This window comes from Barbus barbus (genome assembly GCF_936440315.1).
Source record: "Barbus barbus genome assembly, chromosome: 13".
Classification (NCBI taxonomy): Eukaryota; Metazoa; Chordata; class Actinopteri; order Cypriniformes; family Cyprinidae; genus Barbus; species Barbus barbus.
In genome coordinates this window covers 16643089-16657835 of record NC_136741.1, presented here as the reverse complement: position 1 = coordinate 16657835, position 14747 = coordinate 16643089, and the positions used below count along the sequence as shown (strand labels likewise).

Here is a 14747-nt window from a genome sequence, read left to right as displayed (position 1 = left end):
TATAAATACACACACATTACAGTATATATTTTGAAAATATATTTACGTTTATATTTATTATAAATATTTAATATATAATAATAACCCTTTTTTCTGAAATATATGCATGTATGTGTATTTATATATACATAAGTATACACCGCACACATGCATATATTAGGTAAACAAAAACGTTTATTTTGGATGCAAATGATTTAATCATTTGACAGCACTATTAATAATTTCTGTTGTGCACTTTCAGGATTCTTTGAATAACAAAGTTCAAAAGAACAACATTTACTTAAAACAACAACAAAAAACAATGTAGCTAAACTAATTAAAAAATGGAAAATAATTCAAAATTGTATTTAAATTCAAAATGTTTTAATGCAAAATACAGTTTCATAGCTGGTAAGAAATAAAAGCCAGTAATTCACTTCCCACATATTTTGAACTCCACTTGGAGTACATTTTGCTTTGCTGCTGCACAGGTCGAGGGCCTTTGCACTTTAGATAAGCATTGTTTGTTTGTGTGTGTGTGTGTGCGGGCTCAGAGAGAGAGAGAGTGGGGTGAGATTGAGACCGCAAGAGAGTGTGAGAGAGAATCAGGTTGTTTCAGTTCTCACAGACACACATTTGGGATTACTTGGAGAAATCCGGGGAAAGACATGTGGATTGCAGAATGAGCTTCCCGTGGTGAGCAGCTTCATAGTAATACGTTGATCAATTCTCTATCGCACAACGCAGCAGATGCAGCGGAGCTGTGATTCACAGCTGGTTACCCATTTTTATTAATGTTGTCTCACTGTCTTTTTTTCTGTTTGTGGTTGCTTTTTAATTAATTCGTAGAACAAGTACTTGACTCTCTATCTGTTTTTACAAAGTGAAATTTGTTTTTTTTTTTTGGAGGAATGAGTGTTTGTTTCCTGTACAAGAATCCACTTTGCACTTTAACCAGCAGTGAATCATTAACACAGAAGCAATGCTTGCAATGCAAATTGTCCTAATGCTTACTAAATTCATCAAATTGGTTACGCCTACAGTACATACTTTATTTAATTGCTTTATTTGTATTCAATATAGTTTATGAACATCTTTACAATGGCTCATGAATTCTGTCATTACAAAATGTTTGTGGGATTTCCCAAACTTTCTGTGCTTTGAGTAAATACCATCAAGATAAAGGTTTGCATTTGGGCTGCAATGTGGTTGTAGGACCAGGACCAGGATGAAGAACCACTAGATTAGATTAAACAGAATAAAGATTTCTTTTGATAAATTTCCACTTCGAAGCAAAGATTAGAACCGCCTAACCAGGCCTTCTCATTTGTTCCCACATACCAAAGAGGCAAGCTCTGCCTTGCTCCAAAGAAGATGGAGGTTGCTCATTATGCATTTAGTTCACCCAAAAAGGAAAATTCAAAGATCAATAACTCAAATCATTCTTTATTGTTATTACAAACCTGTTCTTGCATAAAATATATTTTGAAAATTGTCACAGCTCAAACAAAAACAGTTGGTTACCAACATTCATACACGTTTGGCATTAAAGTGAGTAAATGATGACAGAACTATTATTTTACTGTATAATGAAGGTCTTTAAAGTTTCCTATCAGTTGCTAATAATTTTTTGTTGCCCCTTTAATGTTGTTTGTCTGTCTTTGATAGAATTATTTATACTGGTTAGAATAACCAGGTGCTTCATGATTTTAGTGACCAAGACACCAGTAACTCATTCAGCATCACAACCCCTCAGCTGTGAACTCCATGATTCTCTCTCACTGCCTTTCACCCCTAACAACCGTGGCCCCCCTTGCGTGACCCAAAAGCGGCTGTAACTGGATCCAGCCTCAGAGCCTTGGTCATGACGTCACCTAGCCCTGCCTTTAGAGATCTGGGGCCCCTCTCTTTTTCTGAGATCAGGTTTCCATGGCTTTGTGTCTGTGCTGCCAGCTCTTAAATGTTGAGGTTACTCACGAGCCTTGTCTGCTTGTTTTCCAGCTGATCCAGGGTCAGGTTCATAATGATGGCGCCTCCACATTGTTGCTCAGTCAGAAAGGGAGTTTCTTTTTTTTTAACTCTGTAATAAGCATTTTATTTTTTGCAGGAAGATTTAGTCTGTTTCTTCATGCCTTATTTGTCTTTATTTTTGGATCTTTTTAGGGTTTTATTGTCCTGTTGATTTTTCTGTGTGCAGATGCTAATGCAGTTAGCTTTTTTTCACCTACTCTATAGTGGGGAAGTCGTGGCCTAATGGTTAGAGAGTCGGACTCGTAACCCAAAGGTCGCGGGATTGAGTCTCAGGACAGGCAGGGATTGTCGGTGGGGGGAGTGAATAACCAGCGCTCTCTCCACCCTCAATACCACAACTGAGGTGCCCTTTAGCAAGGCCCAATTGTGCTGCTCCCCTTGCGCCGCAGCATAAATGGCTGCCCACTGCTCCGAGTGTGTGTTCATGGTGTGTGTGTGCACTTTGGATGGGATAAATGCAGAGCACTAATTTCGAGTATGGATTACCATACTTGGCCACATGTCACGTTACTACAAATCATTTCTATTCTTTTTTCTGTTTTACAACCATTGCATTTTGCATAAGATATGCTGGGTATGATATGATACTCATATGATATGAGTCTTAAATTGGCTTTTCCATTTATAGCTGTTTGCCAACATTCCCAAGATAGCACACTCATTTGGCAAACATCCACTGTTTCGTAACAATATTCAGTTGTTAATTCTAAATACTTGACTTTTAAGTCTAAAATAACTTTAATGCTGTGCTCTGAACTGTGTGTTGCTTAGAACTGTATTAATGTCTGGAACAGATATGCCACCCAGTTTTTTTTTCCCATTAGGCAAAAAAAGAGTGCAGGGGCCAGTTTAGCCATGCAGCTAACAGCTACTGCTGCCCAAAGTACAACTTTAATGTCAACATGAACATGTCAGTGCCATAAGTTGCCAGCGGTGACATCACTACTGTTTCTCTGTAGAATGGATTTTAGTCTCTGCCACAAAAACCTGTTTGCCATTCTTGCCATTCAGTTCACTGATTATCAACTTGGATGACTTCTCTGAAAGTGGATGAAAAGCTGACATGAAGAGTTGTGTGACTGTTATTGTGTTACTTAATGCGATGGCTTCTCTTATCGCTGCTCCATCTGTACACCAAAACTTCCTTTAAGGAAATACAACTTCTACCTTTAAACTGTATTACTTTTCATTTTAGAGTGAAGTGAAGTGAAATACGGCCAAGTATGGTGACCCATACTCGGAATTCGTGCTCTGCATTTAACCCATCCAACGTGCACACACACCGTGAACATATATACATACACGCACACACACACTATCATACGATCTGGCCCTGTTTCATCTGATGTAGGTTAATTTTTAAGTTCATATATACATTTTTTTTTTTAGTTTTCATTTATGCTTCTTTTAAAAGCTCAAACAAAAATGTTACAGTTTACTTCTGTAATAACTGTTCTTTGCCATGGTTGTCTTTCCAGGTTGTTGGAGACGGACAGTAAGTCTTTACGGTCTGTGAATGGCTCTCGAAGGAACAGTGGCTCCTCACTGGTATCTAGTTCATCAGCCTCCTCCAACTTGTCACACTTGGAGGAGGATTCATGGATCATGTGGGGACGCATTGTCAATGAGTGGGAAGATGTGCGGAAGAAGAAGGAAAAACAACTAAAGGTAAGCAGATAGACTATCCATCAAGCACTGTGGGCAAATCAGATATATGCCACTTATTACTGAGCATAAGGGTTTTCAGATATCATTTCCTCTTAAAATAATACTTCTGCAGTGTTTTACATATCCCGCACACACAATAACATTTCCAAGGAAACAATGGGAAAGAGAAAATTATATAAACCACTTAAGCAAATTTCACAGTTGTCACTTTCCCACAGAACATACTGAACTCAGTGAGACAAAGTAAATGCTGTTTGTGTTTAATGTATGACCTCTTACAAGCCAAAGAGGCGGATCTCAGGCACTTCTAGCAAAGCAGCAACAGAAGTCTTTTGTACAGCCTAGTAGTCTAACAAAGACCCATCTCTAGCACACCCCTAGAGTGCTTTTGAAGAATCTCAGTGCTGACAGTGTATGTAGGTGGACTCTCATCTCAATGACCATCTGTAGAAATAAGTTATCTAAGCCATTCTTCTACTGCGAGCACAGGAAACTGCTTAATCAGGCCAATCATAATTTGGTTACAAAAACATAGAGCTTTGCAGTACAAATCTCTGACAAGGTTATATTTAGTAGCATAAAATGGTCTTATCCTGTCTGAGGTACAAACTAAACCCTGGGTAGAACATCTGAATGCTGACAATCTTGGAACTAAATTTGAATGTGTAATCCTTCAAATAAACAAATGGAGATTTGGCAGTATGTGTACTTGCTTTTAAGTTAGGCTGTTATCTCCTGATTTTCAGTGTTAATATTTAAATCAGTGGTTTGTTGGTTTTTTTCTTAGGAACTGGTTAGGAAAGGCATTCCACATCACTTCCGAGCAATAGTGTGGCAGCTGTTGTGCAATGCCCAGAATCTACCCATAAAGGAGCAGTATTCTGAGCTTCTGAAGATGACCTCGCCTTCTGAAAAACTTATCCGCAGGGACATTGCCCGTACCTACCCCGAGCATGAGTTCTTTAAGGAGAAGGACAGTCTGGGTCAGGAGGTGCTCTTTAATGTTATGAAGGTAGGTTACTAGCCACTTTTATTTTTAAGGCAACAGTATATTTAATATAAGAAGAATCTCTTTGAACTAGGCCAAAGTAGTTGTAGTTCATAGTTGGTCAGTTATAGGAGTATAAACCTCCTGATCTTTAACCTGTACACCACCTGACATTGGCTTTTGTTTAATGTCATTTGAAACCAGAGTTTACACAAGGAAAAACACCTAAAGGTCACTGGAGTTTGTTAATTTGTTATTTTTTAAGATGAGTAATAATGGGGGGAATAATAGATCTTGTTCTGCTCTTAACTCGGCAATGATTTTATAACTTTTGTGTTCACAGGCTTATTCCCTGGTTGATAGAGAGGTGGGCTACTGTCAGGGAAGTGCTTTCATTGTCGGCCTCCTTCTAATGCAGGTATTATCGCAATCAAAAAAATATTCTAGCTATAAATCACTTTTTTTATGTAACATTGTATTACATCATAATAATATAATAGTTATTACATAAGTTATTATTATTATTTACAGTCTGTGATAATGTAATATATAATTGTTACCGCCTTGCAGATGCCAGAAGAAGAGGCTTTCTGTGTGTTTGTGAAACTGATGCAGGATTACAGGCTGAGAGAGCTCTTTAAGCCCAGTATGGCTGAACTTGGCCTCTGCATGTACCAGTTTGAATGTATGATTCAGGTCAGTGACTCTCTGCTGATTTTTTTTCCTCATAAATCCATAAAGCTTAGCTTAATGCTTATTTTCAATGCACACTAAATTAAATTATACAAAATTATTGCTTTCACCTGGTTATTTCACGATCTCTTTTGGTTTCTCCTTGTAGGAGCAGCTCCCAGAGCTCCATGTGCACTTCCAGGCCCAGAGTTTCCATACCTCCATGTATGCTTCATCTTGGTTCCTCACCATCTTTCTTACCTCTTTTTCTCTTCCTGTCGCCACCAGGATCTTTGATATATTCATGTATGAGGTAGGACTTAGTGGTTATCATTCTTTCTCTCCTCACACACTGTACTCCACCTCTCATTTTTATGTAGTCGGATGTTTTGCATGCTAAGCTAATTTGAGAACACAACACACTGGTGTATTTCAGTGGTCTCTTATCGCCCTCTGGTGGCTTCACAATGCTCCTGCATATATGTTTGGATCTTGATTTTTCACCAGTAGGTGTCCTTACAGGGTTTAGAGATAGTGTTTCGTGTGGGGATGGCCATCCTGCAGATGAATCAGGCTGAGCTCATGCAGTTGGACATGGAGGGAATGTTGCAGGTGGGGTATTTATAAAAAAATTTTTCTCAAGGATAAACTCACATTCAATTATAGCTGCTATGCAAGCTGATACTTTTCTCTGTGGAAGCTACCACACCATGATTAGAGTCTAGGGCTGTTATACAAATGAGTTTGTTTTACAGATATGCAGTTATTATTTAAGGAAAATACAAAAGTTCTTTTAAATTTCTTTGAGTAACCATTGAAATAATAACTTATAAACTAAGTAACTTATAACATTTTTTATAAGGTTGGTCAAAAGTTTAGAATAAGATTGTAATATATATGAAAGAAGTCTCTGGATAATTTTTATTTGATTAAAAGTAAAAACTGATATTGTGAAATATTACAAATTAAAATAACCGTTTTCTATTGTAGTACATATTAAAATGTAATTTATTTCTGTTATGGCAAAGCTGAATTTTGAGCAGTCATTACCCGAGTTAAAACAGCTGTTTAAGATTTTTGTGGAACTGGTGAGAAACTGGTGAGATTTTTTTTTAAGGATTCTTTGAATAGAAATATCAAATAAAAAGCATCCTTGCTAAATAAATATACGTTTTTTACTACTTAAATAACACACTTTTTACTTGTTGCTAACTATTGAATGGCAGTGTATCATGGTTTCAACAAAAATATGAAGTAGTAAAAGCCATTTTCAACATTTAAAAATAGTAAGAAATGTTTCTTAAGCACCAAATGAGACACTGAAGACTGGAGTAGTGGCTGCTGAAAATTCAGCTTTGCCATCATTGGAATACATAGTACTGTATAATAATTGTAATTGTATTAATAATAATATTAGTAAAGTATAATTTAAAATAATAATATAGTTTTGATATTTTCACTCTGCAGCACTTTCAGAAGGTCATCCCTCACCAGCTGGATAGTGGACCAGACAAAGTCATCCAGGCTGCTTATCAAGTCAAGTACAATGCCAAGAAAATGAAAAAGTGAGTGTACATTTGTTACGTGAATTCTTTGCTTTTTTTTCCCCTTTTAGTATGTTTTTGGACATGGAAGATTGCTGAACTGTTTCTTTGTCTTTATTCTCAGATTGGAAAAGGAGTACACTACAATCAAAACCAAGGAGATGGAGGAACAGGTGGAGATCAAGGTGAGACACAGAGACAGCTATCCCACTCCTAATAACATTTTGCTTAAATGATAAACATAAAATAAACATTTTTGCCACTCTTCTTAGTATTGTTATTCATATTAGTATGCACTTATGGACACTGTTCATAGACTTTAAAGTGTTTCCACTGCTATTAACATTATAAATCTAGTATTTAATAATTACATTTTTTTACAACTTTTAATTAATGTGTATTTATAGCACTCTTCTTTGCATTAAGTTGTAAAATAGGTAGTTAACAGTGCTGAAAGTGTGTTCCAAATTTAAAAAAATTCTCTCTTCTGTCTGTTATTTCCACTTTTGGGAAGTCGTGGAAATGATAGTATGGATTTTGTCTTTTACTATTGAAGCAAATGGGAACACACAAATTATATTTGCTGTAGTTTTCCGTTCACCACTGTAGGCATTTACTTAATTTTGAGAAACCCCGAAATGTGAAAAAGTTCATTGCTTCAATTATCTCTTATTTTTTTAATCCATTTTTAAGTATTGAATATTTTAATAAATACTATTAACTGAATTAATCAATACCCAAACTAAACAATGTTGCTAAATATAGTTCACAGCATCTAATACTGTGTAATATTGTATTGCTGTATTTCAGTCTGACGTTGTTGATGTTGACACTCTATTACAGAGACTACGCACAGAGAACAGACTCCTGAAGCAGAGAATAGACACACTGGAGAAAGTGAGTGATAAATAAGATGCAAAGCAAATCATTCATTATTCAAATGCATCCATATATCATTGTCATCCCATATTTGCTTATCTTGAATTGGTTCATGGCTCTCCTTATTGTCAGTTACTCTTTGGTAATTCTTTGGTGTAACCAATAACAGATACTTGAACACCCCATTGGGTGTATCATAACTGGCGTGTGTGCATGTCATTGGAAAACTTGTGTTTTATGAAGCTGGTAAGTATAGCGATTAAAAAAACCAAAACAAAAATCACCCTTTTGGGTGTGCACATGGGTAATGCTTGTCTACATCTACTAATTTCAGACAATAATGGTCTTTTGAGCTATAATTTTTTGAGCATGGGTGAAAACCCGAACCTGCATTGGTGCATGTTGGAGTGTTCTCTGCTTGTAAAGGCATGTTTGTGTCATGCATGAAACAGAAAGCCCATGGTGCAGATCAGTTAAAAAAAAAATCTATAAAAACAAAAACGCACATCTACTCGCCTTCCATCTCCTCCTCGCATGGAACCTTTGTACTCAAATAAAGTACTAACTCAAACACCTTCAGAAGTTCCCCATTTGTAACTCAGGGCCACGTGCAAATATAGTAGATCCACAAACTTTAAAATGACACCAGTTTCCGCTGTATTCTCACCCTACCAACACTTATACTGTCCTCTGCTTGGCGTCTCTTTACACTTTTCAACTTTTGTGTGTGTCACAATCTTGCTTTGTTTCATAGCCACAGCACGAACACCATGCTCAAACCATGTTCCTTTTCTACCCCACCTCACTGTGACTGTTTCAAAACTGCATTTATGCTAATTTAGAGAATGTTGATCTAAAACAGTGTCTTTGCAATGTCTTAATGTAGGGGTACGAAAAAGAACACTGTTTTCTGTCAAATCAGTCTTATTATTTTGTTTTGTGTTGTAATATCCGTTGGTCTCTCTCTTCTCTTTGCTGTTTCCTTTATGGATTTTCTCTGTTTTTAGGAAAGTGCTTCTTTGGCAGATAGATTGATACAGGTACAATTTTCACTCTCCTCTCCACCATTTATCTCTGTCTTTCCCCTTTAAGAACCCAACAGTTCTATCTTTAGCTTTGCTTCATCTCCTTGATTTGCTTAAATATCTCACACTTACTCACAATCAAAAGTGAAATAAGGCAAATTCTGCGATTTCTGACTTTAGGGAAAAGGGATCAGTCACTGTGCTTAGTATCTTTGGGCTGCAGTCCTGATTATTGGTGGAATACTACAATAATCCCCCCTTTGATAGTCGAAAAAAGTGCTAAATCGAAAGTCTAAAACTGCTAACAGCATGACAGAGCTTGAGATATAGCAAAAATATTTCTCCATCCATACGTCCGTTTCCACCCATTCCGATTCTCCGCTCACCCCTCATCCATAATTGGTCACGTTAGGGTCAGGTGACACGAGCCCAAGAGGCAGAGGAGAACTACCTGGTCAAACGGGAGCTGGCCACGGTCAAACAACACAATGAGGAGACCAGCGCACTGCTGGAGCAAGCGCAAAACACCATCCGACAGCTCCAGCAACAGCAGCCGTTTGCGGTAAGGGCAGCTCAGAGACAGTGCCTCCTCCTGAATGAGAGGCCTGTACTTTGAACACAGAAACCGGTTGAAAACACTGAGAAATGTTTTACTCCATGTCAACAGTTTGCAGTGGCAGCCACACTTGATTCATTCGGCGTTGCCTAGCAACAAAATCTCAGCGAACGGCAGCTCTTGTAATGATGCTCTTTACATGCATGACTGCAGATCAGAACAGCAAAGCAGAGGTCATTTGCATGCACAACAGTGCCAAATGGGACCTATGTACATGTAAGAGTTGTCAAATATGAGTGTAACTTAAGCAAGAGCCTTGAGTCGCCACCGTCTGTTTAATAAAATCTACACTCTCAACTGAAGGGCAGAATATGGCTTATCAATTATTAATGTGTACTGCTCAACATGGAGAAAAAGCGGATAATGTGTCATTTGCTGTGGGGAATGTGCTGTTTTACATGTGTTGCAATTTCATTGTGTTTTAATGTGTCTGTTGGTAAAACTAGTGTTTTCTTTGTTTTTGAAGCAAGGATGAAACGCGTGCATTGGTAAATTTAAACTGTAAGAGCTGTTCAGATGTTATGTTGATGAGTATTCAGTGCTAACAATGAATGATCAACAGAATTTTTGCTCACACAATTTCTTTGGTTTTCAATTTAGAAAGGGAACCCACGCTACTCTGAAGAGTTCATCCTGCAGTTGGAGACGGAACTGGTGCATGCCCGCTTTAAAGAGGCCGAGTCTCAGTGCGCTCTGAAGGAAATGCAGGACAAGATTCTTGACATGGAGAAGGTGGAAGAACTTTTCTCAAGCACACAAACTCACCCGTAGACTGTTGTGGTTTTCCACCGTAGTGGAACTGTCGAACAATGATGCAATTGGCTACTTTGCTACAAAACCTGCTCATGAAGAAATATTTTTTATGCATATTGCAAGTTTTGAGAACATATAATTTTACATCCTTAATTGAATAGCACAAGCCGCTTTTAATAATCATAAGCAATCAATTCACACGCAATATTCAAATTTTTTTTTTTAGATGGACAGGAACAGTTATGTGGTTGGTGTTGCTGTGCTGCATTAAAGGTGCATTAAATTGAACAAAAGTTGCAAAAAATTCTATTTCAAATTAATACTTTTGAACTTTCTATTTCTATCAAAAAATACTGAAACAAAATATATCATGGTTTCCACCAAAAAAAATTTAACAATTGTTTTCAACATTGATAATAAATAATTCTTGAGCACCAAATCCAATATTAAAATACCAATATAATTATTACATCAATTACAATTATTAATCAATTTTAAAATATATTAGTTGTTTTAAATTGTAATATCTTTTCAAGTTTTTGCTGTATTTTTGATTAATGAAAGGCAACATTGGTGAGCATAAGTGTCGTGCACTGGTTCCAGGACCCTGACTGTGGAAAACCGCGTTTTGTTCATCGTTATACATGCACTCCTTGTGCTAACTCTGTCTTAACTCTTTTGTTTCTGTTTCAGAGAAATGCATCCCTGCCAGATGAAAATAATGTGGTATGTCTTCAGGAGGAACTAATTGGTGTAAAGTTGAGGGAGGCAGAGGCTCTAACAGGCCTTAAAGAGCTTAGACAGCAGGTCAGAGACCTGGAGGAGCACTGGCAGGTAAATACACAATCTCAGAGACAGCTGTTTTATCCGCAGTTTGAGAATGTGTAAGTGTGTGTGCAAGCTCTACTGTGTTGCAGTTTTACCATGTGCTGTCCCTTTCATGCTTCCATTTAACTCAAATGGTTAAGTAAGGTACTTTGGTGTTGTGTGCAGAGGCATCTGGCACGCACGGCAGGCCGCTGGAAAGACAGTCCGCGGAAGAATGCAGCGAGTGAGCTTCAGGATGAGCTGATGAGCGTGAGGCTCAGAGAGGCAGAGGCACAGGCTGAGCTCAGAGAAATCAGACAGAGGATGCTGGAACTGGAGACCCAGGTCTCATTTACATACGATTGCTCATCTTTCTTGTACATAGTGTTGGGTGTTCATGAGAAGGCCAGTTTCTAAGCTAGGGGTGTCCCCGACTAAGGATTTACATAGTCAAATCAGAATTGTCGAATCTTGCCAATAGTCAACTCATAGTCGAATCGTATGTTTGGGGGCGGGTGACGCAAAAAACAATTAACCAAGAGTCAAGTAGTCAGACATCCGACAGTCATAAATACTGACGTTAACACACAGGGAAAATGAGTAATGGATGCTTTGCAGAAGCAAATGGGGTAAATAATGTTTTATGTTTCGATTTTAATAGATAGCTAACATTGGTCGGCCGCATATCATGTTGTTATTACTTATTAGCGCTGATGAAACTGAAGATTTGCACTAAATAAAACCAAATAATCTGCTAATATTCGACTGTGAGATTGGTAATCGAATCGGGCTTATGCTATCGAAGCATCGAATTTTCGACTATTCGGGGTCACCCCTTTCTTGTTTTAACATTTTTAATATATATTTTTTAATGAATCATCAGACAGACTTTTGCCTGGCTACATCTACATCTTTTTTTAAGGATGTTTAGGGTGGGTAATCTGGTATTACCAAAATAACTGACTACAAAACAAAATTATTTACTCACAACAAAATTATATTACACTTAATTCTAATGAAATTGTAGAAATAGTTTTGAACCCTGAACTGCAAGCTACCGACTTCACACACATTTTTAGCCAATAGAGGGAGACAAAGTTAATGAATGTATACTCTGACATGATTCACTTCATTTAGTTTGGACACTGCTTTATCACTTCAGAATTGAGTTTGGTTATCTTGGGATATTTTTTTTAAAGAAAACTTCAAATTACATTGAGATTTGTATGTATGTATTTATTTATTTATTTTCTCACTTTCAGAATCAGATACATAGTAATCAACTGCGGCGTGCAGAACTAGAGGCACGAAATCTACAGGAGCGACTGCAGGTTTTGACCAACCAGAACAAGATGTTGCATGCAGAGCTGCAGGAGACGAAACGGAAACGGGCTGAAATCGAATGCAAGGTTAGTGACAGTCAACCTAATACATAAAAAAATAATAATCATTTTATATAATCACTTTGGATAAAATACGTATTTCTTATACTAGTTTACCAGTAAACCTTTTATTCAATTAGTAATCTGTCAAAATAATATGAAAAAGATTAAAAATAGCCTCTAATTACTACATCTTTGTATGATTTGGTTACATTTCCTCATTCATCGACTTAGCTTTAAATAGGGTTTAGCAGTTCCTGTTTTTAGCGCTTCAGTTTGAGACCAGCAGTAGATGCTGAGTCTTTCTGGTCTCTGATAAGCTTATTCAATAAAAGCTGAATATATGTGTATGTTCACAGTGGATTCATTTCACCGTTTTTTATTTTATTTTTTACAACAGAATAAAGAAGAGGTAATGGCAGTGAGATTGAGAGAAGCTGACAATATTGCTGCCATGGCTGAGCTTCAGCAGCAGATCTCTGAGCTTGAGATTCAGGTACAAATAAGAACAGAATTCACTCAGCACAACACATGCCATCACAATTTAGTCCTTTCACAGCCTAGCACAGTCTATCTGTCCAATCCAGGATAGTAGTCTCTCCAAAGCACAGCTGCTTATAGATTCTTTGTCCCTTAACTTCAAGAATACCCATTAAATTAAACATTTACAATGTGATTACATCTTTCTACTGTCGCAGCATTTTTACTTGACCACATAGTTTGGTTCTTGTGTGAAAAATGTATACTCTAGTGTGTAAATAAGGGTTTGACTCAGGGATTATTTGTGAGTACAGTTCTCCTGAGGATACCGTTTAAGAAAGAAGGGGTATTTATGTATTTAAGTATGTTGTTTGTTGTTTAAACTTTTTTTATGGATTTGGTAAGGTATTTGGTGATTGTCAACAAATAACTTTGATTGAACACAAATCCTTTATAATTAGTTCACAATGTATATTAGATGCCTTAAAATCGCTGTAAAAGCAGTTGCATGTTGCAGATACTAGTTACAAATAACATCTAGATAAAAAAACAAACTGTTTTTCAGAATCCAATAGTAAGATGTGAACACACGTTTCATGTAAATCAGTTGAAACTTACTGTCATTTCTGCATCTTAGGCATTACAGTAAATAGAGCCATATATATTTTATATATATATATATATATATATGTATATATATATGTATATGTATGTATGTGTGTGTGTGTGTGTGTGTGTTGACCCTGACTGTTTTGATTTGAGGGAAGGATTATGTTAGTAAAATTTACTGGATTAAAGTGAGAAGGGAGATGAGCGTTTGATCTCTTCGGAGAAGATGCTGCAGTCTGAAAAGGTAGCGTTCCCCAAGCAGGAAGCCAATTTATTTTAAAGATTAGCTCAGTATATCATCAGTGCTGTTTTATATCAGTGTGGGGTGTTTTACTTTCCTTCCTGAGACAGATATAAACTGGGCTTTTTTTGTATTCGAAACTAAATCTCACCTCTATGAGAGTGTGTTCATTTCTGTCACAAGCTTTTCTCCTCCAGCACTTTCTTTTACCTTTCTATGAAGTTTGATGTTGGATAGCCCGTGTCATCTCTCATTTTGCTGTTTCCTTTGTTAGATTTAACTTGATGGAGTTGTGTTTTGCTAGATGTATTTGCGTGATTTTTTTTTTTTTTTTTTTTTTGTGTGTGTGTGTTGAAATTGCATCAGCTTGCTATATATCAGATTAGACAAGCATGCTCCTCTCAGGCATGTGCAGCTCTTAGCTGTGGTTCTGTGGTTTTGGCTACCTACATGGTTTTTACCCTGAGGGCTGTGGGCAACAGATCTGGCTCACTGTATTTTAATTCACTTTTAGGCTGTTGGCAAAAGTCAAGTGATGATGAGAGACAATGAGATAAAGTAACTGCCCATTGTGTATCTATCATCCTTGAACATCATCAAATGAAAGCTAATTTTGGGGATTGAACATTTTTTAATTTAGGCTGTTAATGAATGCAATTTATTTTAAGTTCCACTGTTTATTTATTTTGTTTACGTATATTGAATTTATTTTACATTATACACATGTTCTGCGTGATTACTAAATCTGATTCAAATGTTGTGTAGCTGATAGGAATTGATTAGATGTCTCTCTCACACACAAAATGAAACGCCTGTTTATCATTAGATGATAAAGTAAGTTCTACACAAATTGCTGCATTTAACAGTTACACAGACAAACAATATTAAAATGCTATAAAAATGTAACAGATTGACAGGCCTATTTTAAATATATTATGGAGCATTTCGAATTTGCATCTCTATTCATCATTGTTACCGATTTAGCATCAAATGGATCGTTTATTTGCTCACCTTTCGCCCACTCTTAACTTGACATGTCCCACTGCTGGAAAATATAACACCATGATGTCACC

General features: G+C 36.9%; 1 protein-coding gene across 6 annotated transcripts in view; it reads left to right on the top strand.

Annotated features, from left to right (window-relative positions):
- Window positions 1-14747, top strand: part of LOC306879123 (ecotropic viral integration site 5 protein homolog) — a 53671-nt gene that overhangs the window by 25086 nt on the left and 13838 nt on the right. For 2 of the 6 annotated variants that reach the window (XM_079431844.1, XM_079431845.1), the window contains exons 3-18: window positions 3489-3678; window positions 4466-4690; window positions 5010-5084; window positions 5237-5362; window positions 5508-5651; window positions 5861-5950; window positions 6806-6903; window positions 7007-7067; window positions 7726-7779; window positions 8769-8801; window positions 9199-9348; window positions 10003-10134; window positions 10849-10989; window positions 11149-11307; window positions 12225-12371; window positions 12745-12840. In XM_079431844.1, the coding sequence (XP_079287970.1) occupies window positions 3489-3678; window positions 4466-4690; window positions 5010-5084; window positions 5237-5362; window positions 5508-5651; window positions 5861-5950; window positions 6806-6903; window positions 7007-7067; window positions 7726-7779; window positions 8769-8801; window positions 9199-9348; window positions 10003-10134; window positions 10849-10989; window positions 11149-11307; window positions 12225-12371; window positions 12745-12840 (1921 nt within the window). Of the gene's footprint in view, window positions 1-544; window positions 676-3488; window positions 3679-4465; window positions 4691-5009; window positions 5085-5236; window positions 5363-5507; window positions 5652-5860; window positions 5951-6805; window positions 6904-7006; window positions 7068-7725; window positions 7780-8768; window positions 8802-9198; window positions 9349-10002; window positions 10135-10848; window positions 10990-11148; window positions 11308-12224; window positions 12372-12744; window positions 12841-14747 lie in introns of those variants that run through there. The other 4 variants (XM_079431846.1, XM_079431848.1, XM_079431847.1 and 1 more) reach the window with 3 other exon arrangements.